Source organism: Macaca fascicularis, chromosome 20 (genome assembly GCF_037993035.2).
Source record: "Macaca fascicularis isolate 582-1 chromosome 20, T2T-MFA8v1.1".
Classification (NCBI taxonomy): Eukaryota; Metazoa; Chordata; class Mammalia; order Primates; family Cercopithecidae; genus Macaca; species Macaca fascicularis.
The window spans coordinates 84408894-84434219 of NC_088394.1; the positions used below are offsets into that span (position 1 = coordinate 84408894).

Consider the following 25326-nt stretch of genomic DNA (forward strand, 5'->3'; position numbering starts at 1 on the left):
CCCTTACCAATCCAGGCACCTTCGTGACCCTGCATCCACCCCCAAGAGGCACCTTTCCCATGCACAGCCCCTTGGAGACGCAACCTGAACCCTGGTCCAGGGAGATGGGTTGTCGTGGTGACCATCGCCCTGGTCCCCAGCCCCACACGCCTCTGATCCCTGGACTCCCTGGAGGCCCCTCGCCCAGCCCCCGGCCATCCCTGAGTGGTGGGTTCTGCCCCTGGGCGAGCGGAACGGCCACCTTTATCGGAGCCAGCCCTCTCTGGCGGTGCGTGATACCCAGAAGGGGCGGCCGCCACGGGAAATGCCAGCCACACTCTTATCTGGGAGGCTCGGCCGGCTGGCCCTGGAGCTCCGATTAGGGAGCAGGACCGTTTGCCTGTGGGTGCAGCATGGACCGGGTAGGGTGGGCACCAGTTCTGCCCTCCCCCTTCCCCATGAGGGCAGGGGGCAAGCGAGAGCCCAGGGCCACCAGGACAGGGACCTCGACACCCTTGAGGTGTGACATGTGGCAGGTGTGGACACTGCAGGCCCAAGCTCCTCCTACCCCTGGAAAGGTGGGCACCAGCTCCAGGTGCACGGCAGTGTCTCAGGAACAGCAGGGGCGCCCAGTGGGGGCCCCGTGCCCAGCAGGCCCAGGGACTCTGGTCAGGAATGTTCTGGAACCTGAGGGGAAGGCATGCGACCCCTTCCCTCTCTGAAAGGAAGTCACAGCACTCATGGGTCCAGATGTGCCCTCAGGGGCTTCTCAGACAAGGGTCCTCTGCCCCCCACCCCGCCCTGCCCCGCCAGAACAGAGGCCCGCACGCAGGGCCCCACCCACGAAGCTGCGAGTGTTTCTGACGGTCCGGATGGGATTCCACATGCTTCCCTGTGGCCCCAGCCCTGACTGAGGGGTGGCACTCACGACCCACCAGCGACTGGACAGACAGAGGGACGGATGAGCACACACTGGGAGCTCCCCTCTGGGGAGTCTCTTCTCTCCCATGTCCACCCCTGAGGCCTGACCAGGTAGGGGCCAGAGACGCAGGTGCAGCCAGGACATGAGGGGCCAGGCCCCCCACCACTGTCACACACAGGGTGCCCCTGGAGCCAGGCCTAGGGCTTTGGACCCCAGTGCCCTGCTGCTAGCCGCATAGCCTCTAGGGGCCTCAATGTCCTCGTCTGTACAGGGGGATGACCCCATAGGGCCGTGTGGTGCTGGCTGGCCCATATGAATGGGATGCTGGGACCCAGCTCACACTGGTCACCCTCTTGGTGCCAAGCCCTGCAGGGGCAGGGGCAGGGGAGGAGGGAGGCCCAGTGGTCAGAGCCCTGGGCCAGGACCCAGGCATTCTGGGTGGGCTGGCAGCCACGAAGCTGAGACGGCAGAGCCGCTCCTGCTGCCCCCAGTCCGCTCGTCCCCTCCTGGGGGCTGATAAAGGGACGCAGGCCTCCTCAGCCTCTCAGTCCTGGTTCGCTGCCATCTTATCTGCCCTGGGGAAGACAAAGACCCAGTTAAAACGTTTTAGCAGGGCCTCCCGGCGTATTTACATGTTATCTCTGCCATTAGGCAAGCAGCTATCTGATCATCAGGCCCATTAAGGCCACAGCCTGCCCAATCGGGGCTCCAGGAAGTGGGGCTGCCACAGCACTGCGGCCAGGGGACCAGGCGAGGCCACGTGAGGCCTCCGTGGGCCCAGGCAGCCCTGGCCACGGGAGAGGTAGAGGTGACCCGGCCTTCCTGGGCAGAGGGTGTGTGGCCCGGAAGGAGCCACGTCCCTGTTGTCCACCGAGGAGGCTGAGACTCCAGAAGGCGGGTGAGGGTCAGGTGTGTGTGTGTCCTGGGCTGAGTGCTAAGTTCAGACGGCGGATGTGTGTCCTCTCACAGTCTGGAGGCTCCAAGTCCCAAGTCCAAGTGTCGGCAGGGCCAGCCTCCTTCCAGAGGCTCCTTCCTGCCACTCTCAGCTTCTGGGGGCTTCAGGCAACCCTCATGGCTGCCTCCCATCTCCACCTCCATCTTCTCATAGTCTTTTCTGTCTCCTTTTCTGTGTCTCTTAGAAAGATACTTGTCATTGGTTTTAGGACCCACCTGATAATCCCATTGATCTCAAGAGACTTAATCTAATTACATTTGCAAAGACCCTTTTTCTAAATATGAGCATGTTCGTAGACTGCAGGCTGGTGTATCTTTTGGGGGTCACTCGTCAGCCATGACACAAACTCATGCCAGCATTGCACCGTGCGGCCGGGCTCTGTGGGCCCCGTCTAACCTGCAGCCCTTGCCCTGGAGAACGACCATCGCAGGGCTCACAACCCAGCCGCAGGCATCCTCCGGGCTGCGTCGCTATACCCCACAGTGCCCTAGAGATCATGCTGCAGGGCTGCCCAGGCCCCCGGGACCCAGCACCTGCCGGCCCCTGCCACTCAGCCCAGGCCCCCAGGACTGCCACGCTCCACTGCCCCTTGGGCCGACCCTGGCGGGAGGTGGGCTGGACAGGCCCAGACCGGGCACGCCTCATGCCTGCAATGTCTCCCTGCAGACGAGCTGGAGCCGGTGGTGCAGGATGGGCAGAGGCGTGTACGGGCCCGACTCAGCCTCGCCATGGGCCTGTCCTGGGGCCCGTTCCACGGGAGTGTCCAGACCGGAGCCTCATCGCCCGGGCAGGTGGAGCCGGTAAGCAGCCCCCACCCCCGCCCCTGCCCACCCACCCGATACAGGGCAACACCGACCCAGGGGACAGGCCCAGCTTAGACGCCAGCCCAGGAGCTCTGGCCACTGTGTGTAGAGCCTGTGGGAAGATTTGGGCCTGAGACACTGGGACCTGGAGGGCAGGGAGGGATTCACTGCCTGGGGGCCCATGGAGGGCTTCCTGTAGGAGGTGATATTGGGCCTTTGGTGCCTCAGGGAGGACTTCCTGGAGGAGGAGTTCTTTAAGCAGGACCTTGACAGATGACTGGGCATTGGGACAGGGGAGAAGACCATTCAAGGGGAGGGAGGAGCAAAGCAGTGGCCCCGGCCTTGGGGGTACTGGGACAGTGAGGACGCTGCAGCAGAGGGCGAAAGGGTAGTTCAGCGTCTGTCCCCGCAGACCCTTCTGACAATAGGCACGGCCATCAGGCCCGTGGTCTCCATGGCCTCGGCACGAGTGCTCACCTCCTTGGTGATAGCACCTGCCTGGCAGAGCCTTCCAAGGCAGCCCCTTGCTACTAGACACGAATGCCTGTGTGGTTTGTCTTGGATGTACTTCTGGGGCCACCTCCGACTTACGACAAGTCAGTACGGTTTCCTCCGAAGAGGGTATAACAGTTTCTTTTAAAACACGTCTCAGCTAAGAAAGGGCACTGATATATAGAAACCTGTAAGTACGCGTGGGGCCACGTCATGGGCGGCATAGGGTCTGGGGCCTCCTGGGTCGTTCACACAGCCTTTTGCCGCTGAGCGGGCAGATGCGTGTCCCAGGCCGCTCAGGGATTCCTTGGGAAGCCGGCCCAGGACAGAGGGTGTCCCCCTTCGCTAGGCCCTGGAGTCTCCTGCCTTTATGCCATTTCCTTGCAGGCAGGCCCCTGCCCGCTATGAGCCTCCACTGCCTCAGCCTTTGGGACCTTGGGTGAGACACAGGGGCGCCTAAAGCTTCCTTTTACGTCTGAGCCTGCAGACCCTGAGAAGGGGCATGGGCAGGGCTGCAAGCTTGTCTGTGAAGCAGGGAAGCCCATGGCACCCCTGCCTGCCAGGGCAGCTGGGCAGGTCACGTGAGATGTTCAGGAGTGGTGTTTGACACGGGGCATGGCTCGGTGGGCGCTGCGGCCGGCAGCCTGGCAGGAGGGGTGGCTCCCTGGCCCCGTGGCCTGGAGCAGGGAGGTGGAAGAATAGCAGTGGAAGCTCAGTGGTGGTCAGTTTTCTCCATGGAAGGAGCCACATTTCAGCTCCACCACAGGAAGGAAGCCATGGTGTTCAGAGCTGGCTCTGTGGGGCGTGAGCTCCCCATCACTGTACGTGTGCAAGTGGCAGTCAATCCTTCTGGAGTGCTGGGATGTGGGGATGTTGGCAGGCGTTTATGGTTGCCAGGAGGAATGAACGGATGGGCTGGGAGCTCCGTGGCTCTCATCTCTGAACTCTCAAAGTGTCAAGAAAACCCATAGGTAGAGACCAGGGGCAAAGGCCGTAGGGGCTGAGATTAGAGGGCTCTGTGAGTTCCAGACACACCACAGGCCCATCTTCACTTCCTCCTCCCTGCATCCTACGAGGTGGGTCCTGCCACTCCATTTGACAGATGAGAAAACTGAGGCTCCAAGACATTAAGTCAATTGCCCAGGTACGCAGGATCAAACAGCAGAGGGAGCACTAGAACCCACATCTGCCCATTCCTGGAGACCCTCTCAGACTCCTTAATGACGGGGCTGAGGGGCTGGCACCAGCCTGGGAGTCATCCCCACGGGCTGCCCTTTGCCCTGGCTGCAGTCACCCCTCCCTGCCTGCCCTCCTGCCTCCGCATTTAGTCCTGCTCTGGCCTGGGGCACAGGCCATTCTGGGGAGACGGGCGCAGGGTTAGAAACCCTCCCAAGTGGGGAGATAACGTCTGGGGGCACAAGGGGAGCGAAGGCCAGAGGAGCCGCTGAGGCTCTGCGGGGAGCCCGGGGAGGAAGGAGCCCCCGCTCCACTCTTCCCTCCTCTGCTTTATCTCCTGCAGAATTAAATCCTTGATTAACCCTTATCTCCCCAGCGAGGCGCTATCTCCGCCTTGGCGCCGAGTGTCCAGACACACCGTACAAGATGATTGATTTCTTCAAGATATGCACGCCTTTCCGATACTTCATTTATTGTCTAAATATTTTTGCGTTTCAGCGGGCCCCTGTGGCTCTTGGCTGATAGGTCCCAGTTCTCTCCCCGACCCCTCCCTGAGGAGGACGTTGCCTCCTGCCCCGGATCGCCCCAGCTGCTGCCGGTTTTTCTTCTCTCTTTGTAGAAGGAGAAGGGGGAGGGGTGCAGATGCGACCCTGTGACCCTCCCCGCAGCCTCCACAGGCCTGGGGCTCGCTCACAGGCAGGGGTGAATGGGGCCAGGGTGGCATCCCCCTCAGTCCTCCACCTCTGGACAGTGGGGGGTGAGCACCCAGGGAGGAAACTGAGTGCCCGAGTCCCCAGCCAAGTCAGGAGTGTGGACTCTGGCACCGACTTGCTGTGTGACCTGGGGCAGGTCGCTTCCCTGATGTAGCAACTGCTCCCACCTCTGCCACACCTGGGGCTGCAGGAAGGGACCCGAGGGGCCCAGCCAGCTTCAGAATTTATAGTCAGTTACAGAAACACTCATGGTGGAGGGGTAGGTGGATGGATGGATGGGTAGATGGATGGATGGATGAATGGATGTGTGGCTGGAGGGGTGGATGGACAGATGGATGAATGGGTGGGGGGATAATGGGTGGATGATGGGTGGATGGGTAGATGCATGCGTAGATGGATGGGTGGGTGGTTGGGTGGGTAGATAGATAGATGGACAGATGCGTAGGTAGATGGATGGATGGCTGGGTGGATGGATAGATGGATGAGTGAGTGGATGGATGGATGGATGGATGGATGGATGGATGGATGGATGGATAGGTGGGTGAATGGATGAGTGGGAGAGTGGGTGAAGGTGGGGTGGGTAGATGGATGAGTGGATAGATTAATGGATGGATGGATGGATGGATGGATAGGTGGGTGAATGGATGAGTGGGAGAGTGGGTGAAGGTGGGGTGGGTAGATGGATGAGTGGATAGATTAATGGATGGATAGATGGATAGGTGGATGGATAGATGAGTGGATGAATGGGTGGATAGGTGGATGGATGGGTGGGTAGATGGATGGTGGATAAGTGGATGGATGGGAGGATAACCAGGTGGATGGCTGGATAGATGTATGGGTGGATGGATGAGTGGGTGGGTGGATAGATGGATGGATTAATGAATGGGTGAGTGGCTGAGAGGATGGATGGATGGATGGATGAATGGATGGATGGATGGAAGGAAGGAAGGATGGATGGTGGGTAGACAAGTGGATGGGTGGGTAGATGGATGATGGATAAGTGGACAGATGGGAAGATAACCAGGTGGATGAATGGATAGATGTATGGGTGGATGGATGAGTGGGTGGGTGGTTAGATGGATGGATGAATGAATGTGTGGGTGGCTGAGAGGGTGGATGGATGGATGATGGGTGGATGGGTGGATGCATGGGTAGATGGATGGGTGGGTATATGGGTGGGTAGATGGGTAGATGGACAGATGCGTAGGTAGATGGATTGACAGCTGGATGGATGGATAGATGGATGAGTGGGTGGGTGGATGGATGGATGGATGAGTGGGTGAAGGAGGGGTGGATAGACGAATGGATAGATGAATGGATGGGTAGATGGATGAATGGATGGGTAGATGGATAGATGGATGGATAAATGAGTGGGTGAATGGGTGGATAGATGGATGGGTGGGTGGGTAGATGGATGGTGGATGGATAACCACATGGATGGATGGAGAGATGTATGGGTGGATGGATGAGTGGGTGGGTACATAGATGAATGGATGAATGAATGAGTAGGTGGCTGAAAGGATGGATGGATGGATGGATGGGTGGATGGATGGATGGATGGATGGATGGATGGATGGGAGGGTGGGTGGGTGGGTGGATGATGGGTAGGTGGATGGATGGATGGGTGGATGGATGGGAGGGTGGGTGGGGGGGTGGATGATTAGGTGGGTGACTGATGGATAGGTGGATGGATCGATGGATGGATCGATGGATGGGAGGGAGGGTGGGTGGGGGGTGGATGTATGGATGATTAGGTGGGTGAGTGGATGGATGGATGGGAGGGAGGGAGGGTGGGTGGATGGATGGGAGGGTGGGTGGATGGGTGGATGGATGGATGATTAGGTGGGTGGGTGGATGATGGACAGGTGGATGAATGGATGGATGGATGGATGGATAGATGGATGGATGGATAGATGGATGGGTGGGTGGATGGGTGGGTGGGGGGGTGGATGGGTGGGTGGGTGGGTAGACATATGGATGGCTGGATGGATAGACGGATATATGGCCTGAGGCCAACCTCATTGTTCCCCCCACCGCTGTTACCCCCTACTCCGCGCTGTTCCCCCACCACCATGCTGTTCCCTCCCCCGTGCTGTGAAAACTAAAGGGAGAGTAGCCTGACTCAGCTCCCCAAGCCCGGCCTTCCCCTGCTATGAGATCAGGTTCTGCCATGACGATGACCCTTGACGCCAGGCTCTGGGGCTCCCTGCATGGTTTCAGAGGACTGCTCAGACCCTGTGGTGTCTCCAGGGGTCCCAGCCCCATCCTCAGGTGAGAAAGCCTCAGGCCATCATGGGTCAGGGACCGCCTGCTAAGGTCTCCTGAGCACAAACACCGTGTTTCCTCCCCCATGCTGTTCCCTGCCCCTGTGATGTTCCCCTCCCCCGTGCTGTTCCCCCACCCTGTGCTGTTCCCTCCCCTATGCTGTTCCCCCTCCCCCATGCTGTTCCCCCTACCATGCTGTTCCCCTTTTTCCCCCAGGTGCTATTCCCCCCATGCTGTTCCCCTCTCTGCTGTTCCCTCCCCCGTGCTGTTCCCCCACCCCGTGCTGTTCCCCCACCCCGTGTTGTTCCCCAACCCCGTGTTGTTCCCCAACCCTGTGCTGTACCTTCCCCGGTGCTGTTCCCTCCTCTCTGTTCCCTCCCCATGCTGTTCCTTGGCCCCCTCATATCCACACCCTCCCTTCCTCACCCTCCAGGCCTCAGCCAACATCCTGGCACAGCCACCCCCACTTCCTGTCTCAGCCTGTCCTGTGTCTCTGTCACCGCCCCCTCCAGTCACCTACCTGCTGTTTCTGGCCAGCTCCACACTCCAGCGGCCACGGGAGATGCAGTTCTGTTCACTGTGTCCCCCACACCTGGCAACAGCTGATGCACAAGCCCTGCCTGTCGGATAAGGGAGTGAGTGAGTGACTGAGTGACTGAGTGGATGAAGTGGCAGCAGCGAGGTGGCAGGGGTCTCACAGACCTGGCTTTAGTCTTGCAGGCCTCAGGCCCTCACCTGGGAAATGTACTTCTTGCGTGGTCGAGGGAGACAGAGGCACTGAGGGACCAGCTGGTGTCTCTGGTGAGGTGACGGGGAGGTGGAGGACTTCTCAGGATGGGCTCAGCAGCCTCAGCCTCAGCCCCCACTCTCCCGTGAACCCGCTGCTGGCCTGCTACCCCGCAGTGACCTGGGGATGGCCGAGCAGGACACCTGCAGGGGCTTCTGCAGGACCAGCTGTTTGGCTCCCTGGGCCGGGCCACCTCAGCAGCCCTGCAAGCTGCACAGCGAGGTTTGGGAACGGCCTCAGATAAAGTTGTCACAGCGGATGCGGCGCAGATAGGGTTTCCGATAGCTATCGGTGCCACCGCAGAATCGAGACACTGACCTCTTTGTTGGAGGAAACAAGGAGTATTCTCAGGTCCACCCGGGGAATTTAAAGTGGCCGCCGCTGGTGGGGCCGGCCAGGGCCCGGAGGGGGGACAAGGCAACCCCAAGGGGCGGCAAGCAGGGTGGACTCTAGGGTCCTCCGCGGACCCTGGATACACCTGCCTGACCAGGATGGGTGCCGAGCCTGGGGCACCCTGGGAGCCATTGCCATCTCCGAGAGTCTTGGCAGAAGGGTCGGGTTGGGGCCGGGCGCGGTGGCTCACGCCTGTAATCCCAGCACTTTGGGAGGCCGAGGCGGGCGGATCACAAGGTCAGGAGATCGAGACCACGGTGAAACCCCGTCTCTACTAAAAATACAAAAAATTAGCCGGGCGCAGTTGTGGGCGCCTGTAGTCCCAGCTACTCGGGAGGCTGAGGCAGGAGAATGGCGTGAACCCGGGAGGCACAGCTTGCAGTGAGCCGAGATCGCGCCACTGCACTCCAGCCTGGGCGACAGAGCGAGACTCCGTCTCAAAAAAAAAAAAAAAAAAAAAAAAAAAAAAAAAAAAAAGAAGGGTCGGGTTGGGAAGTTAAAAATAGGCCCCCTCCCAAGGCCAGGCACGGTGGCGCACACCTGTAATCCCAGCACTTTGGGAGGCCAAGGCGGGCGGATCACCTGAGGTCAGGAGTTCGAGACCAGCCTGGCCAACATGATGAAACCCTGTGTCTACTTAAACTACAAAAATTAGCTGGGTGTGGTGGTGGGTGCCTGTAATCTCAGCTATTTGGGAGGCTGAGGCAGGAGAATCGCTTGAACCCGGGAGGTGGAGGTTGCAGTGAGCCAAGATCACGCCATTGCACTCCAGCCTGGGGACAAGAGCAAGATTTCGTCTCAAAAAAAAAAAATTGGCCCCTTCCCCACTCACTCCCCACTGCCCACAGGCAGAGCAGGGTCAGGAAGGGCCTGCAGCACCAGAGAAAGGCTTCTGTTGCAGGCCTGATCAGAGGTGGTGAAAAAAGAAGAGAGAGAAAAAAATCAACAGACAGACCTGTGCCCAGCCAGCCCCTCCGAAAGGGAAGCAGGAGCTGAAATTGGCTTCCTGCCCCAGCGTCTCCTGGCCCCGGCCCCAGCAGTGGCTCCCAGGGTGGGCAGGTGGCCCCAGGCTGGCTTCAGGGATCCTGCCACTCGGCACCGGGCAAGACACTGGCTCAGGGCTGGCTGTGTCCACGCCACCTCCAGGCCGGGGACCCTGGTGGCCTCGGGTGAGGCTGTGCTCCCCTCTCCCCTGGGAGGTGTTGGGGGTGGCCCCCGAAGACAGGGCAGACTGGCAGGGAGGCCCTCACCCCTTCCCAGCCTGTGGTCACAGAAGTGGGAGTGGCAGGACCCTCTGAGAGTGTTTGCAGGGGGGACTGTGGCAGGGCGGCCCGAGCTTCTTGTCTCGCACCCCTAGTTCTCCCACCTGTTCCCTCCCGGGTCGGGGGCGAGTGCCAGACGTAAGCCTTGCCCTCCTTCCCCATGCCCCTCCCCCCCTGCACCCCCAGGGCAGGTGCCCCATCGTGCCCCACAAACGTGGGGTACACTCGGCGGGGCCAGGTGGGAACATGGCGCCTTCCCTCCACTCAGGACTGCCACAGAAAAATCGGGGGGTTGTGCAGCGTCAGCAAAGTTGCGGCGCGTGTTTTTATCATGCTGTGAACACGCTGCTCCTGGGAGTGATAAGCATTAAACCGACCGGGAGGCTGTCAGTCTCAGTTTGAGGGTTTAGAAATATTGGGACGAATAATTAGATTTCATATCGTTACCGCAGCACCCATCGGAGGATCAAGCAGATTAATTTTTTTCACCCTCCACTACTCATTAATATTCATTAGAGGCTCGGGAAGGCCAGAGTGGGGAGGGCCAGGCCCCAGCAGCCTCTCCAAGCACTGACTGCCTGACCTGGACGCAGCCGGGACACAGTAGCCGCTGGTCACCCACCTTTGTGCCAGGAACGTGCCTGTCCATTGCCCCTGGGGTTTGCCCCCAGCCTGCCCCAGCAGAAGCCCCCGTCCAAGCTGGCCGAGCCCCACAGCTGGCATGCAGCTCCGGAGCCCTGCCCTGTGGCCCTGGGAATCACTGGGGTGTCCTTTAAAAAGGGGGCACCCACCCGATGCCAGCCTGCACAAAGCATCTTCTTCAGGGGAGCTGTTCACCCCAGTGGACACCCAGCATGTGCTGCCCCAGATGTGCCCCATGGACGGCATCCCCTGGGGCCTGGAGGCACCCCCTGCCCACTTTGTCCTGCCAGGCCAACCCAAAGCAATAGCCAGGGCTGGAGCTAATACACATCCTGTGCTGGCAACCTGCTAGGCTGGTAACATGCTAGGCTGGCAACCTGCTAGGCTGGCAACTTGCTAGGCAGGCAAAAGGCTTCACACAGATCACAGCCTCCCAACATACTGGGAGGAAACTGAGTCAAGGGAGATGGGACTGACCCCCCTGAGGCTGCCCCAAAGGCTAGTGGTGGGCTTGGGGTGGGTCCAGAGTGAGCAGGGGCTCGGTCTCCCCTCCGTCCCCCTAACAGCCATGTGGGAGAGGGCAGAGCCCCATCTGCAGAGAAGCAGGAACTGGGATGGCTTCACACTGGGACTGCAGGGTTGCACCCACCCCGGCCAGGGCCAGCTTAGCTCTGCTCACCTGTTCTGTGGCTGAGCCGTGTGGAAGTCACCTGCTCTGCTGGCCAGCCTGCCCCAACCTTGCCTGAGTAGTCACTCAGCATCCCAACCCAAAGGCTGTATCTTGCTAGATTCCTGAGTGCTCTGCAGATGGGCCGAGAGGCAGGGGTGGCCCAGAGGGGTCCCTGCATACGGGTCTGGCCGTGCCCTGCCCATGGTCGCAGCAGGGAGGCCGAGCCTGGCTGGGACCCCGCTGCCCAGCTCTGCGGCCCACAGGGTCCCACGCGTGGCTGGCAAAGGCCAGGAAAGCTCATGGGCTGGCACCTGGTGGGGAGGTACCCCAGACCCACGGGGGACACCCCTGCACTGTCACCAGCCCGGCCCCTTCTACCATGGCAGGGTTGGGCCAACTGCTGTCCTCACCACAGGGCTGCACAAACCTGTCCAGTGCCAACAGCAGCATTTGTAGGTGACACTGGCTTTTCAGTCAAAGGTCATGATGTAGGAAGTTTCTGATTAAAAGGCATTTATTTGTATAGAAAAAGTGAGTGTGTTTACAGGAAGTGCTGGAGCACGTGCGTGTGCTGTGCCTCCGGATTGGGCACCCAGGTGGCTGAGCCTGGGGACCACCAGTGCAGTCAGCAGCACAGGACCGAGGGTCAGGGCGCTGAGGCTGAGTCAGCCTTGCAGGAGGGACCAAGGCCTGAGGGGCAACGGCGGTCACCCCTTCCTCCACCACCACTCTCTCCCCTTGATGGCTGACCAGTGTTGGGCACCACAGAGCGAGGCCACGGACTGCCCGCCCCACCTCGTCCTGTCCCAGCCCCAGACTGCACTGGGATGGGGCCCCTCACATTTCCTCTGCCATTCGGCTGGGGCCCAGGGCGCAAGGGACACAGGAAATGAGGTGGCCTCCACGGGCTCCGCTGGCAGCCACCCCGAGGGCTGAGCCCAGAGTGTTTTCCTTCTAGACTTAGCCTAAGCCACCGCCGACAGCACGGCACGGCCCGAGGCACTGGCATGAGCTCTGTCCTTCCCCTTTCCAGGCCTGTTTCCTCACCCATGAGATGGAGAGGAGGGCGCTACCTGCTTTCCAGGGTGCCGGTGAGGCCAGGTGGGCCAGGGCTGATCCAACACAGTGCTGGTGTCTCAGGCCCACAGGAAGGGGGCTGACCAGCCTCAGGTTGGGGACAGACCCACTGAGTCCAGTAGGTGCTCCCTGGTGTCCACTGTGTGCTGGCCCCGGAAGGGAGCAGGAACGCAGGTGGCCCTGCCACACCCTGTGGCAGGGAGGGGAGCCATGCTGTCAGGGGGACACTGAGGCCTGAGGGTTGCTAGGGAGGTGCTGTATCTTCTGGGCTAATCTCGGCTCCAGTCACAGAGGTCATTCTGGAGGTATCTAGGGCCTGTGTGGAAGGAGCTTCTACCAGGTCCAGCCCGTGTGGGAACAGTGGTTCCACACTCAGCACACCTGGGGCCAGGGTGGGCGAGCAGGGGGGAGAACACTGATACACAGATATGCAGACACGAGTGTGACTTCAGGCTCTGCTGCTTATTGGCTGTGTGACCTGGGGCATGTTGCTTGACCTCTCTGGGCCTCAGTCTCCACAAGAACCCCGTGCCCAACCCTGGAAGGTACCACTCCCTGCCAAGCCTCCCAGCCCCAGCATGGTGTAGCCATGCCGGCCAGCTATGGCACAGATGGCCCATGCCACAGCTCTGCAGGCTGTTGGGCCAGTGACTGTCCACAGCTTGGCCTAGCAGCCAAGCCGGGAGGCAGATCCATGTCACGGATGCCCCACATACCCGCGGGCACCCCCAGGCAGGCTGCTGACGGACCCCTCCCCACGTGTTCCTGCCCCCCCAGAGCCCAGCCCTGACCCTGCTGCTGGTGGACGAAGCCTGCTGGCTGAGGACACTGCCCCAGGCCCTGACCGAGGCCGAGGCCAACACAGAGATCCACAGGAAGGGTCAGTATGACGCGGCGCCTCCGTCCCAAGCCTTCCGGAAGGTGGGGGTCACTTGGCTGTCCCTGGGCTGGGCTCTTAAAGGGAAACCAGACTGCTAGGGCCGGGGATGGGGGACGGGGAACTGCTGGAACCAGCCACTGCAGCATGAAGCAGACACTCCCCTGGGACCAGTCAGCCCAGACCACGAGTCCCTGTATGAAGGTCTCGCCTGGCAGGCTGAGCCACGACAGGTGTCTGTGGCAGGGGGAATGGGGATGGCTTCTGCCCCTCTGGGGGACACCATGAGCCCCGTATCTCCTCCCTACCTTGGCTGCGCCTCTGGGAACCCACCAAGGGCAGCAGCAGGGACCCCAAAGCCAGGCTGGCTGGCAGGTGCCACTGGACCAGGGCTCCACGTCGTCAGGCTGGCTCCAGAACAGTCAAGGTGGCCATCCAGGAAGGACAAGGGGCCTTGCCATGCTGCTGCTACTGAGGGTAGCACGTCTGGGCGGCCTGCACCTCTGGACGCCCGGGGATGAAGCGAGAGGCCCTCTGGGCTTAGGCAGGTCCACTGGCCAGTGGAGTCCCTGGCCCCAGCACAGGGTGGGGACGGGCTGTGGTGTGTGTAGGCGGGGCCGGCTCAGGCCTGAGGCCAGCACCGCAGAGAATGCACAGCCCGGGCACCCCAGGTGAACAAGCCGGCCCGCGCAGCCTGGGCTTTGTGGGCTAAGGCTGCCCCCTTCGGGCCACAGCAGGAAGAACGCCCTTGGACGGTTTCCCAGAGAGCAGGGTCCACTCTAGGGCCCCACCTCTGGCTGCCTTCCCTGAATGGTCTCCCCTAGTTACTCCACCACCCACCCTCCATGACATCCCTTTCCTGGGAGACTTCCCTAGGGCCCTCCCACTAGGATGAGCGCAGGGCAGGGAGAACTGGAGGCAGGCAGACTGTGAGCACCCACAGGGGACCACCCAGCCTCGCCCCCGAGGCAGGATAGCCCTGGCAGCCAGTCAGCCACAGCTGTGAACATGGGGTGGGCTCTCCTGACCCCATCCTCCACGTGTCGTTTAAGATGGGACAGGGAAGTGGGGCACAAGGTCCTAGGTTTGGACACCTGTCTCCCTCCAGATGACGCGCTCTGGTGTAGGGTCACCAAGCCAGTGCCCGCAGGGGGACTCTTGAGCGTGCTCCTCACAGCCGAGCCCCGCAGCACCCCTGGCCACCCTGTGAAGAAGGAGCCAGCAGAGCCCATGTGCCCAGCCCCCGCACACGACCTCCAGCTCCTGCCCCAGCAGGCCGGGATGGCCTCCATCCTTGCCACCGCAGTGATCAACAGTGAGTGCTGGGCTCCCCAGGCCCGGGGCGGCTGCTCAACCAAGATGGGGCAGGCAGGGCAGGAGAGGGTGGGAGCTGAGGGTGGGAAGCTCAAGGGCCCCAGGCTGCCGACAGAGTGAGAGGGAAGGTGGGGAAGGAGGTGATGTGGGTGGTCCCAAGTTCAGAACACACAGGGACAGGAGGGTCCCCAGAACCCGGGGCCACCACAGGGAAAGCCCCTGCCAGTAGGCAAGCGGGCTTAGGCACAGACCCAGCTCTGCCCTGCATACCACACCAGAAGCCTGTGCTTTCCCTGGGGGCAGCCCTGACTGCGGGACCCTCACCTCGGCCCTCCTGGTGTTTGGGGCCAGGTCATTCCACAGTGGAGGTCTCCTGGGCACCATGGGTGGTGAGCAGCAGCCCTGGCCCGGGCCCACTAGGTGCTGCCACCACCTCCACCTCCAAGTTGTGACAACCAAGACACCTGTTGGTTTTCTGTTGTTTTTCCAGACAAGGTCTCACTTTGTTACCCAGGATGGTCATGAAGTCCTAGTCTCAAGCCATCCTCCTGCCTCAGCCTCCCGAGTAGCTGGGACTTCAGGCACATGCCACCAAAATCTCTCTACACGTGGCCACATGTCCCTGGGGACAGAGCTGCCCCTGGGGACGCCTGAAGTGGACAGACATCACTCCTGCAGCGACTCTCTCGGAACCTCTGAGGGTGGCTGTGGGAATCAGGAGTCACTCACCCCCAGCCAGGTGCAGGAGCCACACCTGTGATCCCAGCACTGTGGGAGGCCGAGGCAGGAGGACCATTTGAGCCCAGGAGTTCAAGACCAGACTGGGCAAAACAGCAAGACCCTGTATCAGCTAAAACTTTTAAAACTTAGCCAAGAGTGATGGTGCACCCCATGCACCTGTGTGGCCAAGGACAGCGTGTGGCCACCATGGATAGGCAGAAGGCATGCAGGGGACACACGGCAAGTCTGGCTCCGGCCAGCAGCTGGGACTTCCCAGGGGAACAGGGACTGCGCCAGAGAGCATTTGGAGGGGGACGTAAGACTCGGGTTTAGCTTTGGTGACTAAAGAGTTACAAAACTGGAAGAAAAGCGACCCTTGTGAGCAAGTCAGATGTGAAGACAGCTTGAAGTAGGTGGAGACAACCAGTGGTTAGGGCCAAAGGGACCTGCAGGGCCAAGTGTGCGGCTTTGGTGTGACCACTGGAGGGATGTCGGCCCATATGGGAGTCTGGGGAGCAGATCCCCACTCTTTGAATGTCCTGACCTCAAGACACCTGCCAGATGCACAAGAGATGTCACAGAGTCTGTCGAGGGACAACGACAGACTTCAGGGAGCCCTGGGGCCTGTGGACCCTGGAGTCAGGGGACAGGGGACATCTCCCAAGGGACAGAGAGTGAGTTGAGATAGGTTAGAGGGGGCCCTGGAGGGCGGCAGGTGGTCTGCCACATCCAGGCTGTGGCGAGACCAACAGCAGAGAAATGACTGCTGGTCCTGACAGTGCAGAGGTCGCCATGACGCTGACCGAGGCTGCTCCAGTGAGGGTCAGAGAGGAGGCCTGAGCAGGGGCCACCTGGCCAGAGGGGGCTGGGCTTGTGTGCCTGGTACCCAGGACATAACGGCCCACGTTATGTGCTGGTGGCAACGGCTGGTGACACTGGAGAGAAGGGGCAGAGCGGCCAGGTCAACACCCAAGCCCAGGTTGGGGGCTGGGTCTGGGCAGGGCAAGCCACTGCCCGAGGGAGCCAGGAGGGCAAAAGAGAACATGGGCCACAGGTGACTGAAAGGAGCCGGGAGCAAAGGGGGTCCCCATCTGCCTTCGTCTCTTCCCTGGAAGGAGAAGGCACGGAGGGAATGGGAGGCCAGAGTGCTACTCCACCAGGATGGGGAGCAGATACCCCTGTAGTGTCTCAGGGTGTCCGGGAGACCCAACTCCAGGGGAGTGCCCCGCTGATAGAGACAGTGAGACAGCGGGGACAGTAGGCTGGGGAGGGTCCCATCCTCCAGCCGGGTCCTTGCCCACACAGCCTGCGGAGATCAGCTCCCGATCTCTGAGGGGCAGCTGCGGGTGCCCCAGGCTCAGCCTCTGCCTCGGTTTCCCCCTCATGGGTCTGACATGCCTTATCCCCAGGCAGCAGTGTCCTGGGAACGCTGCTTTGGAAGGTCACCACCGAGGGCAAGACGTCTTGTTGACATTCCTAACTCCTGCCCTAGCGCTTCTGCAGGTCCAGGGCACAGCCGCTGCTTGGCTGCTGCTCTGGGAGAGCCGTAGGAACCAATTCCAGAGTCAGATCCAGTTTAATTCTTGAGCCTCCAGCACTCTGGGCCCGTCTCACCTGTGAAGCGGGATGCAGAGGCACCTGCCTGGAGGCCCCTCCACAGGCCACCGGACTTGGCCTGTGGTCATCAGCAGGCAGGCAGCCTTTCTAAACTGCACGGCTACAGCCCCTCTCCCCACATCCCTGCAGCAACAGCCCCCACAATAACCTGGGAGATGCAGAAACAAACCCCCCCGGTGGCCTCCCAGATCTGGGACCCAGCTCAAGGCCTCAGCTGAGACAGGACAGAGCCGCCTGCAGCCCCCAAGTAAAAGGAACCTGAGAAACATTAATCAAGAGCACAGGAGGGAGACGTGAGCCAGAAAAGTCGCCAGAACAACTAGGTGCAGGAGGAAGAGCCACCTCACCCAGGCAGGCACTGAAATTCCTCCCGAGAGGCGAGCGGTGGCAAGCAGGCCGCAGGGGGTAGGGCGCGGGGGCAGGGGCCACCCCTGCGTGCTAACTGCGGACTCAGGATAAACGTGGGAGAAGCCGGGTGAGAAACCAGCACTAACCTGCAGAGGCAGAAACCAGATATCACATCGGGCTCTAAGTGGAACGGGCTTGAAAGCCAGATAAGGAATCCCAGGGCCCCTGGGTTCCACACGGAGGCCAAGGCCAAGCTGAACAGGCCCTCCCCCTCCGTGTCTTCAGCCAAGGGGCCACGGGCAGATGGCGGGGCAGGGCTCTGGGTCAGAGAACATTCCTTAAACTGCTATAAAGACAAACTGAGAACATGCCAGAGAAGTCCTCCCCCGCTAGCAAAACCACCCTAAGCAGAGTGCAAGCCCCCAAAACTCTCAACAGTTACAAGCAGCCCATTTGGGGTCAGTGTGGTGAATGTGGCAAATCTGAGCAGCCAGGCAGTCGCTGACATGGAGCCACCCAGGTGTGTGGGCGCATGGGGGCTTCCTAACTTCTGCACTCCTAGTCTCACGCCCCACATCCCCAGAACTCCAGTCAGCAGCCATCGTGTGCCTGAGTGCTCAGACTGTGCACATGGGTCTTCTTCGCAGCCTGGCACTCCCACGCACCTGCACGCACATCTGTAGACACGTTTCCTCTTCCACGGCCTCCCGGGTCCACACGGTCACCCCAGTATGTCATAGATGCTAGCCTCGCCCAGCGGTGTCCACTTCTTCCTTCTGCCCCCATGAGGCCAAAGCGTCTCCTTATGGGGCTTACCACTGGAAGGGGACCCATGGGGGTTCACTCAGACCCCACGCCCCACAGGTCCCAGGGCTTCTGGGATCTACGGAAGGGAGTGGGGCTGTCACAGGACCATCCAGGAGGCTTACGGTTACAGGGAGGGGTCAAAGCCTCAGCTCCTGGGGTGGGGAGGACGGTGGGGTCTGTCGGGGCCAGGCCCTCCCTCCGCCCACAGCCTTGCCCTGGCTGCCCGGCTGGCCCTCAGCCTGCCCCCGCCTGCTTCCCACCCCACAGAAGACGTCTTCCCCTGCAAGGACTGTGGCATCTGGTACCGCAGCGAGCGTAACCTGCAAGCACACCTGCTCTACTACTGTGCCAGCCGCCAGGGCGCCGGCTCCCCGGCCGCAGCTGCTGCGGACGAGAAGCCCAAGGAGACCTACCCCAACGAACGTGTCTGCCCCTTCCCCCAGTGCCGCAAGAGCTGCCCCAGCGCCAGCTCCCTGGAGATCCATATGCGCAGCCACAGCGGTGAGCCCCCACAGCGGTGAGCCCCCACCCCAGACGCGGGTCCTCAGGATGCCGGCTGCTTCCCCACCCAGTCCTGCAGGCCGCCCCGGAAAACCCACATGCAAGCACCCACAGTGCCACGATTCACCTGTGTGGTCTCCGGCACACCCAAGACCCCCGCAGGGGCCCAGAGCAGGCAGGCCAGCCTGTGGGCTATCTGGGTAGTCAGCTGAGGGCTGGGCCCACTGCAGTCCCGAGAGACAAAGGGCCAAGGAGGGGGAGGGGTGTAAAGAGCCTTCAGCACTGGGTCCCCCCCTCCGGCACAGTTCATGGCCCTGGCCCAGTTGCCTTCCTCGTCCCTGGAGTCCCAAGGTCAAGCTGGCCCGGGCACCGCTCTTATGCGCCCTGTGTTCCAGGAGAGCGGCCCTTCGTGTGCCTGATCTGCCTGTCGGCCTTCACCACCAAGGCCAACTGCGAGCGGCACCTCAAGGTGCACACGGACACGCTGAGCGGTAGGCGCCACAGGAGCCGGGGGATGTGTGGGGCCCGCCCTCCGCCCTGGGCCCTGACCAACTCGCCATGGCCCACAGGTGTCTGCCACAGCTGTGGCTTCATCTCCACCACAAGGGACATCCTCTACAGCCACCTGGTCACCAACCACATGGTCTGCCAGCCAGGCTCCAAGGGTGAGATCTACTCGCCAGGGGCCGGACACCCAGCAACCAAGCTGCCCCCAGGTGAGCAGCCCTGTGGGGGCCACCCCCTGCCCCTTGGGCCCCCTGAGCAGAGGGAAGGGAGCGGGCTTGTAGCCCAAGACAGGTGTAAACCATTTCCGCCCACCCCTCCCCTCCCTGAGCTCGCCCTTCAGCTCTGACCGGCCAAGTCCTGCCCCAGGCCTGAGGTGCCACCCCTGCGGTCTCTCTGCAGACAGTCTGGGTAGCTTCCAGCAGCAGCACACGACCCTGCACGGCCCCCTGGCCTCTGCGGACCTGGGTCTGGCGCCCACCCCATCGCCAGGACTGGACAGAAAGGCCCTGGCAGAGGCCACCAACGGAGAGGCCAGAGCAGCCCCCCAGAATGGAGGCAGCAGCGGGCCCCCGGCGGCCCCCAGGAGCATCAAGCTGGAGGCGGTGGAGGAGCCGGAGGCCGCCCGCGCCCCGGGCACCGGAGAGCCTGGGCCCCAGGCCCCGTCGCGGACGCCGTCGCCTCGCAGCCCCGCCCCGGCCAGGGTGAAGGCCGAGCTGTCCAGCCCCACGCCGGTCTCCAGCCCGGTGCCAGGCGAGCTGAGCCTGGCCGGGGCCCTGTTCCTGCCGCAGTACGTGTTCGGGCCCGATGCGGCGCCCCCAGCCTCGGAGATCCTGGCCAAGATGTCCGAGCTGGTGCACAGCAGGCTGCAGCAAGGCGCGGGCGCGGGAGCCGGCGGCGCGCAGACCGGGCTCTTCGCGGGTGCCCCCAAGGGCGCTACGTGCTTCGAGTGCGAGATCACCTTTAGCAACGTCAACAACTACTACGTGCACAAGCGCCTCTACTGCTCGGGCCGCCGCGCGCCCGAGGACGCGCCCGCCGCGCGCAGACCCAAGGCGCCCCCCGGCCCGGCCCGCGCGCCCCCTGGCCCGCCCGCCGAGCCCGACGCGCCGCGCTCGTCCCCGGGCCCCGGAGCGAGCGAGGACGGGGCCGGGGGTGCGGCCACGCCCGAGGACGGCGCGGGCGGCCGGGGCAGCGAGGGCAGCCAGAGCCCGGGTAGCTCCGTGGACGACGCGGAGGACGACCCCAGCCGCACGCTGTGCGAGGCCTGCAACATCCGCTTCAGCCGCCACGAGACCTACAGCGTGCACAAGCGTTACTACTGCGCCTCGCGCCACGACCCGCCGCCGCGCCGCCCGGCCGCGCCCCCGGGAACCCCCGGGCCGGCCGTGCCCCCGGCCCCCGCCCCAGTCGCGCCCGTGCGCACGCGCAGACGCCGCAAGCTTTACGAGCTGCACGCGGCCGGCGCCCCGCCCCCCCCGCCGCCCGGCCACGCCCCCGCTCCCGAGTCGCCGCGGCCCGGAAGCGGAAGCGGAAGCGGCCCTGGCACCGCCCCTGCGCGCTCGCCAGGCCCGGCGGCCGACGGTCCCATCGACTTAAGCAAGAAGCCGCGGCGCCCGCCCGCCGGAGCCTCGGCACCAGCGCTGGCCGACTACCACGAGTGCACGGCCTGCCGCGTGAGCTTCCACAGCCTCGAGGCCTACCTGGCGCACAAGAAGTACTCGTGCCCCGCTGCGCCACCGCCCGGCGCGCTCGGCCTCCCCGCCGCCGCCTGCCCCTACTGCCCCCCGAACGGCCCGGTGCGCGGGGACCTGCTGGAGCATTTCCGCCTGGCGCACGGCCTGCTGCTCGGCGCACCCCTGGCCGGCCCGGGGGTCGAGGCCCGGACGCCGGCCGACCGCGGTCCGTCGCCCGCACCTGCGCCCGCCGCCTCCCCGCAGCCCGAGCCCCGCGGCCCCCGGGACGGCCTCGGCCCGGAGCTCCAGGAGCCGCCGCCGGGCCCGCCCCCGTCCCCGGCCGCCGCGCCCGAGGCCGTGCCACCCCCGCCGGCGCCCCCCTCCTACTCGGACAAGGGCGTCCAGACCCCCAGCAAGGGCACGCCGGCGCCCCTACCCAACGGCAACCACCGGTACTGCCGCCTTTGCAACATCAAGTTCAGCAGCCTGTCCACCTTCATCGCCCACAAGAAGTATTACTGCTCCTCGCACGCCGCCGAGCACGTGAAGTGAGCGCCACACTACAGCCGCAGACGCTTTGCACGCCCCCCGGCGAGGCGGGGGGGGGCCGCCCCCAGGCCGTACGGACTCTGGCTCCTGGGAACCCCGCCATGCACAGGCCTGGGCGGAGGGGCTCGCAAGGGACAGCGCCCGCCTGGACCCTTGGCACTTAATAAAGAAGTACAGTTTGATGAGCATGGTGGTGGACCAGCCTAGTTCTCTGAGCCGGCAGGCACACGCAGCCAGCGTCACCTCCACCCCCGGTTTGTACACAGGCCCCTGCGGCCCAGAGTGGCTGGGCCCCTGCAGGAGTCACACCGCAGGTGGTGCTAAGAGCTAGACCGACCCTCAGGTTGGAGACCACAGCACACACTGAACCACTGCAGGGCCAGCCGCTCTGGGCCCACTCCACCCCACCCCTGTCCATAAACCCCTAGGGAGGGCAGCCTCCGCACTGCTGACCCTCTCCGCGGTCTACTTGGCCACCAGACACAGAAGGGAAAGGCACTGTCCTGGCTGACCATCCCCCAACCCTCCATGGTCCTGGGGGTCCGATGTCCCCCATCCAGTCACAGACCACCAGGGATGGCAGGGGTGGGGGCGCCCTGGGGAGGATGAAGCCCTGTGGTCGCCAAAGGGGGGGGAAGAATGGGCGAGTAGGTGGACAGGAGAGGAAAACGAAGGGCAAAGCATTCCCTGGCCTCCAGGGGGTCCTGATGCTCACTGGTGGGTGCACCTCTCCCTCAGAACCAGGGCTGGGGACAGCTGTGTGATGGCGGAGTCGGTGCAAGGACCAGGGCACCCCACCCTGTCTTCCCTGCCGTGCTGGGCTGTATGGGCCGGCAACACTGAGGGAATACGTGGCTGACCACAGTGAGCCACGGCGTCACCTTGCCGTTTGCAGCTGGGCGGCTGTGGGCAGCCTCCATCGTGCTTTCTCACTGGAGAACAAAAACATTTCTCCACTCCCGACGTCACTTTTTTTTTTTTTTTTTTTTTTTTTGAGCCGGAGTCTCGCTCTGTCGCCCAGGCTGGAGTGCAGTGGCACGATCTCGGCTCACTGCAAGCTCCGCCTCCCAGGTTCACGCCATTCTCCTGCCTCAGCCTCCCGAGTAGCTGGGACTACAGGCGCCCACAACCGCGCCCGGCTAATTTTTTGTATTTTTAGTAGAGACGGGGTTTCACCGTGGTCTCGATCTCCTGACCTTGTGATCCGCCCGCCTCGGCCTCCCAAAGTGCTGGGATTACAGGCGTGAGCCACCGTGCCCGGCTATTTTTTTATTTTTGGAAACGGGGTCTCACTCTCTTGCCCAGGCTGGAGTGCAGTGGCACACTCACAGCTCACTGCAGCCTGACCTTGTGGGCTCAAGTGATTCTCCCACCTCAGCCTCTTGAGTAGCTGGGGCTCCAGGTGTACACCACCATGCCCAGCTAATTTTCGTATTTTTTGTAGAAATGGTGTCTTGCTATGTTGCCCAGGCTGGCCAACCCTATTTTTTTTTAGAGCTGAGGTCTTGCTCTGTTCCCCAAGGCTGGAGTTCAGTGGCACGATCGTAAGTCACCTGCAGCCTCAAACTCCTGGGCCGAAACCATCTTCCTGCCTCAGCCTCCCGACTAGCTGGGACTACAGGCTTGACCCGCCACACCTGGCTAACTTAACAAATTTTTATAGAGACAAGGTCTTGCCCAAGATGGTCTCAAACTCCTGACCTCCAGTGCTCCTCCAGCCTCAGCCTCCCAAAGCATTAGGGCTACAGGCGCGAGCCACCATTCCCAGCCCATTTCCAGCTCTACTTGAACTAGCTGCATTTTTTTCGGCTTTGCCCAGCAGCCCTGGTGAGTGCAAGCGAACGAGGCAGTGGTCTCGCCTCAGAAGCCCAAGGCACTTCCCAGCCGGTCCAGGGCTCACTCTCCCGCCCGCAGCTCCTGGGCCTGGGTCTGCAACGCTTTCAGTGGTGTCTGGTGTCTTTGTCCACCTGCCCACTAGGGTGTCTGGCCAGATGGGGCCTGTGGCCAAGGCCACTGGACAGACAGGGCTCCCACCCCCTCCCAGGGGCCTGAGCTCCAGGGAAGGCAAGCAGCCTCTTCCTCACAGACACCCCTTTTGTTGAAGGCCAGGTGATCATGGGGACGGGAGGCACGGACCCCTCAGCCTGCTCGTCATTTGCATTGTTCTACATGAATTTGCATGGAGGGTTCAGGAGGCTCTGCCCCCAGGTCCTCCCCAGGTGCAGGCAGAGGGTACAAGATGTTCTAAGAAATAGAAACCTTGGGCCGGGCGCGGTGGCTCAAGCCTGTAATCCCAGCACTTTGGGAGGCCGAGGCGGGCGGATCACAAGGTCAGGAGATCGAGACCACAGTGAAACCCCGTCTCTACTAAAAATACAAAAAATTAGCCGGGCGCGGTGGCGGGCGCCTGTAGTCCCAGCTACTCAGGAGGCTGAGGCAGGAGAATGGCGGGAACCCGGGAGGCGGAGCTTGCAGTGAGCCGAGATCGCGCCACTGCACTCCAGCCTGGGCAACAGCGTGAGACTCCGTCTCAAAAAAAAAAAAAAAAAAAAAAAGAAATAGAAACCTTGGTGGGGGTTGTAAACTGTGTGTTCATTTAAAAGTAAACTTCTTAAAGGTGCCTAGAAACTTTTAAGGATACAGTCTCTGGTGAGCGACAGGTGCTCAAAGGGGCAAAAAAAACTCCAGCGTCCTCACCCACCTTGAGCCCCACCCCAAACCTGACCAAGTGAGGCCCCGTAATGGAAGACACAGAGGAGAGGCTGGAAGACAGAGCCCAGCAGCGCTGCACAAACCCACCCTGCACCACAGGAGTGGGAGTTCCTGGGCCCTGCAGCCCTTTCTGGGAGCTCACCTCAGGCAACAAGGACCATGTGACCGGGACCCAGACCTGAAGTCACCCCAGAGAGCCCCACCATGGCCCGGACGCGAAGCTTTAGGGCAGCACACTGAGCCTCATGAAGGGCCCTGCACCTTTCCTGGCTTGCATGACCCCCCACTGCCCCTAGCATGCAGGGCTGGGTACTGCTGCCCTCGCCCATCCCAGGTAATTTGCGTGCGGCCAGAGCCCGTCCCCACTGCACCCAGGACTCGCCTCTGGCTCGCGTCTTCTGCACAGACCCTGGGGCCCCCACACCTGGCAGACGCCATCAGTCACCCCTACTCCCTCAAGCCATCACCCCAGTCCCCCCCGACCAGACCCCCGCCTGGACCTCCACCCTATGCCTCCCCTGCAGCCACTGACGCGGTGGTGGCCCAGGCCTTCTCTGACTCTCCCCAGGAAGCTGCCAGCCCTGCTCGCAGATGCCCCCTCGCCCCCACAGCTGGTTCTCTGCTGAGCCAGGTTCAAGGCTCTGAGTCTGCCCCGGTCTCCCCTTGAAGTTCTCCCTCCACACTCCTGGGGTGGGCTCATGGTCTTCTCTCCACTAATTCTCTAGTGCAGCCACCCGTCCTCTGAGCCCTAGACCTGCAGACCTACAGCCCCGGTGTCCCTCCAGGCCCTTGATGTACCGTGAGTGACTGCACCTCCCACACACCTGTGACTTCTGCCCACACCTGCGCAGGCTTCCCTCCCACCCCCCGCCAGTCCACCTGTCTCCCCACACCTGTGCAGGCATCCCCTTGTCCCACCTGTCTCCCGTTACCTGTGCAAGTATCCCCCTGGCTCACTGTCTCCTCCCCTCACCTGCACAGGCGTCCTCACTGGCCCCCGCCCCTGAAGGGGGAGAGCACTCACCCTTCATTGTCAAAGCAATGCTTGATTTGTCCAAAACCCACCGCTTCCCAAACCCATCCACCATCGCCGACTCCCAGGCCTGGGACTTCACCCTTGGGTCTCTGAACAGCCGCTTCCAAATCTCGAGGGTCCACTCCCCACACAGCTGCCACCTCTCCCCTCTCCCCTGCTCTGAGGCCCGGCCCCACCCCCGGGTGCCTGTGCTTCACATGTGAAACCCCTTCGTTACTGGCCCCACCTTCAAAGATCAGAAGTCCCCCCTTCTCTGCCTCCGCACAGAGGAGAGGAGCCTCCCGACGGTGGCCTCTCCTGACGGCAGCCCCCGACCCCGCCAAGTCCACCACCCTCTGGACCCCCTGCTGCAGCTGGCTGCTCCAGGCAGTGCCTCCTGATGCCCTCTTTCCTCCTCGGAGGCTGCCCTTGTCATCCGGCTGTCAGCTTATCTGGCCCCCAGACCTGTCCACGGCTCACTTCCCGCATAGGAACGGTCACTCTGCATCTCTGTCCCCGGCTCACTCCGTGTGGGAACGGTCACTCTGCA

At 62.3% G+C, this 25326-nt stretch overlaps 1 protein-coding gene and 1 long non-coding RNA gene across 5 annotated transcripts in view; one reads left to right on the forward strand and one right to left on the reverse strand.

Annotated features, from left to right (window-relative positions):
- Positions 1 to 21235, forward strand: part of ZFPM1 (zinc finger protein, FOG family member 1) — a 76402-nt gene extending 55167 nt beyond the window's left edge. For 3 of the 4 annotated variants that reach the window (XM_045382947.3, XM_065537348.2, XM_065537349.2), the window contains 7 exons: positions 2523 to 2656; positions 12914 to 13016; positions 14122 to 14328; positions 18087 to 18320; positions 18716 to 18811; positions 18890 to 19036; positions 19227 to 21235. In XM_045382947.3, coding sequence (XP_045238882.2) covers positions 2523 to 2656; positions 12914 to 13016; positions 14122 to 14328; positions 18087 to 18320; positions 18716 to 18811; positions 18890 to 19036; positions 19227 to 21052 — 2747 coding nt within the window. In that variant the 3' untranslated portion in view covers positions 21053 to 21235. The remainder of the gene's footprint in view (positions 1 to 2522; positions 2657 to 12913; positions 13017 to 14121; positions 14329 to 18086; positions 18321 to 18715; positions 18812 to 18889; positions 19037 to 19226) is intronic. The other variant, XM_065537350.1, reaches the window with a different exon arrangement.
- A 1181-nt stretch (positions 21236 to 22416) lies between these two features.
- Positions 22417 to 23677, reverse strand: LOC141409245 (uncharacterized). The gene is made up of 2 exons (XR_012428718.1): positions 23616 to 23677; positions 22417 to 23308 (listed from the first exon to the last, which is right to left on the reverse strand). It is a non-coding gene; the product is annotated as an uncharacterized lncRNA (long non-coding RNA).
- Between the last annotated feature and the right edge of the window lie 1649 nt (positions 23678 to 25326).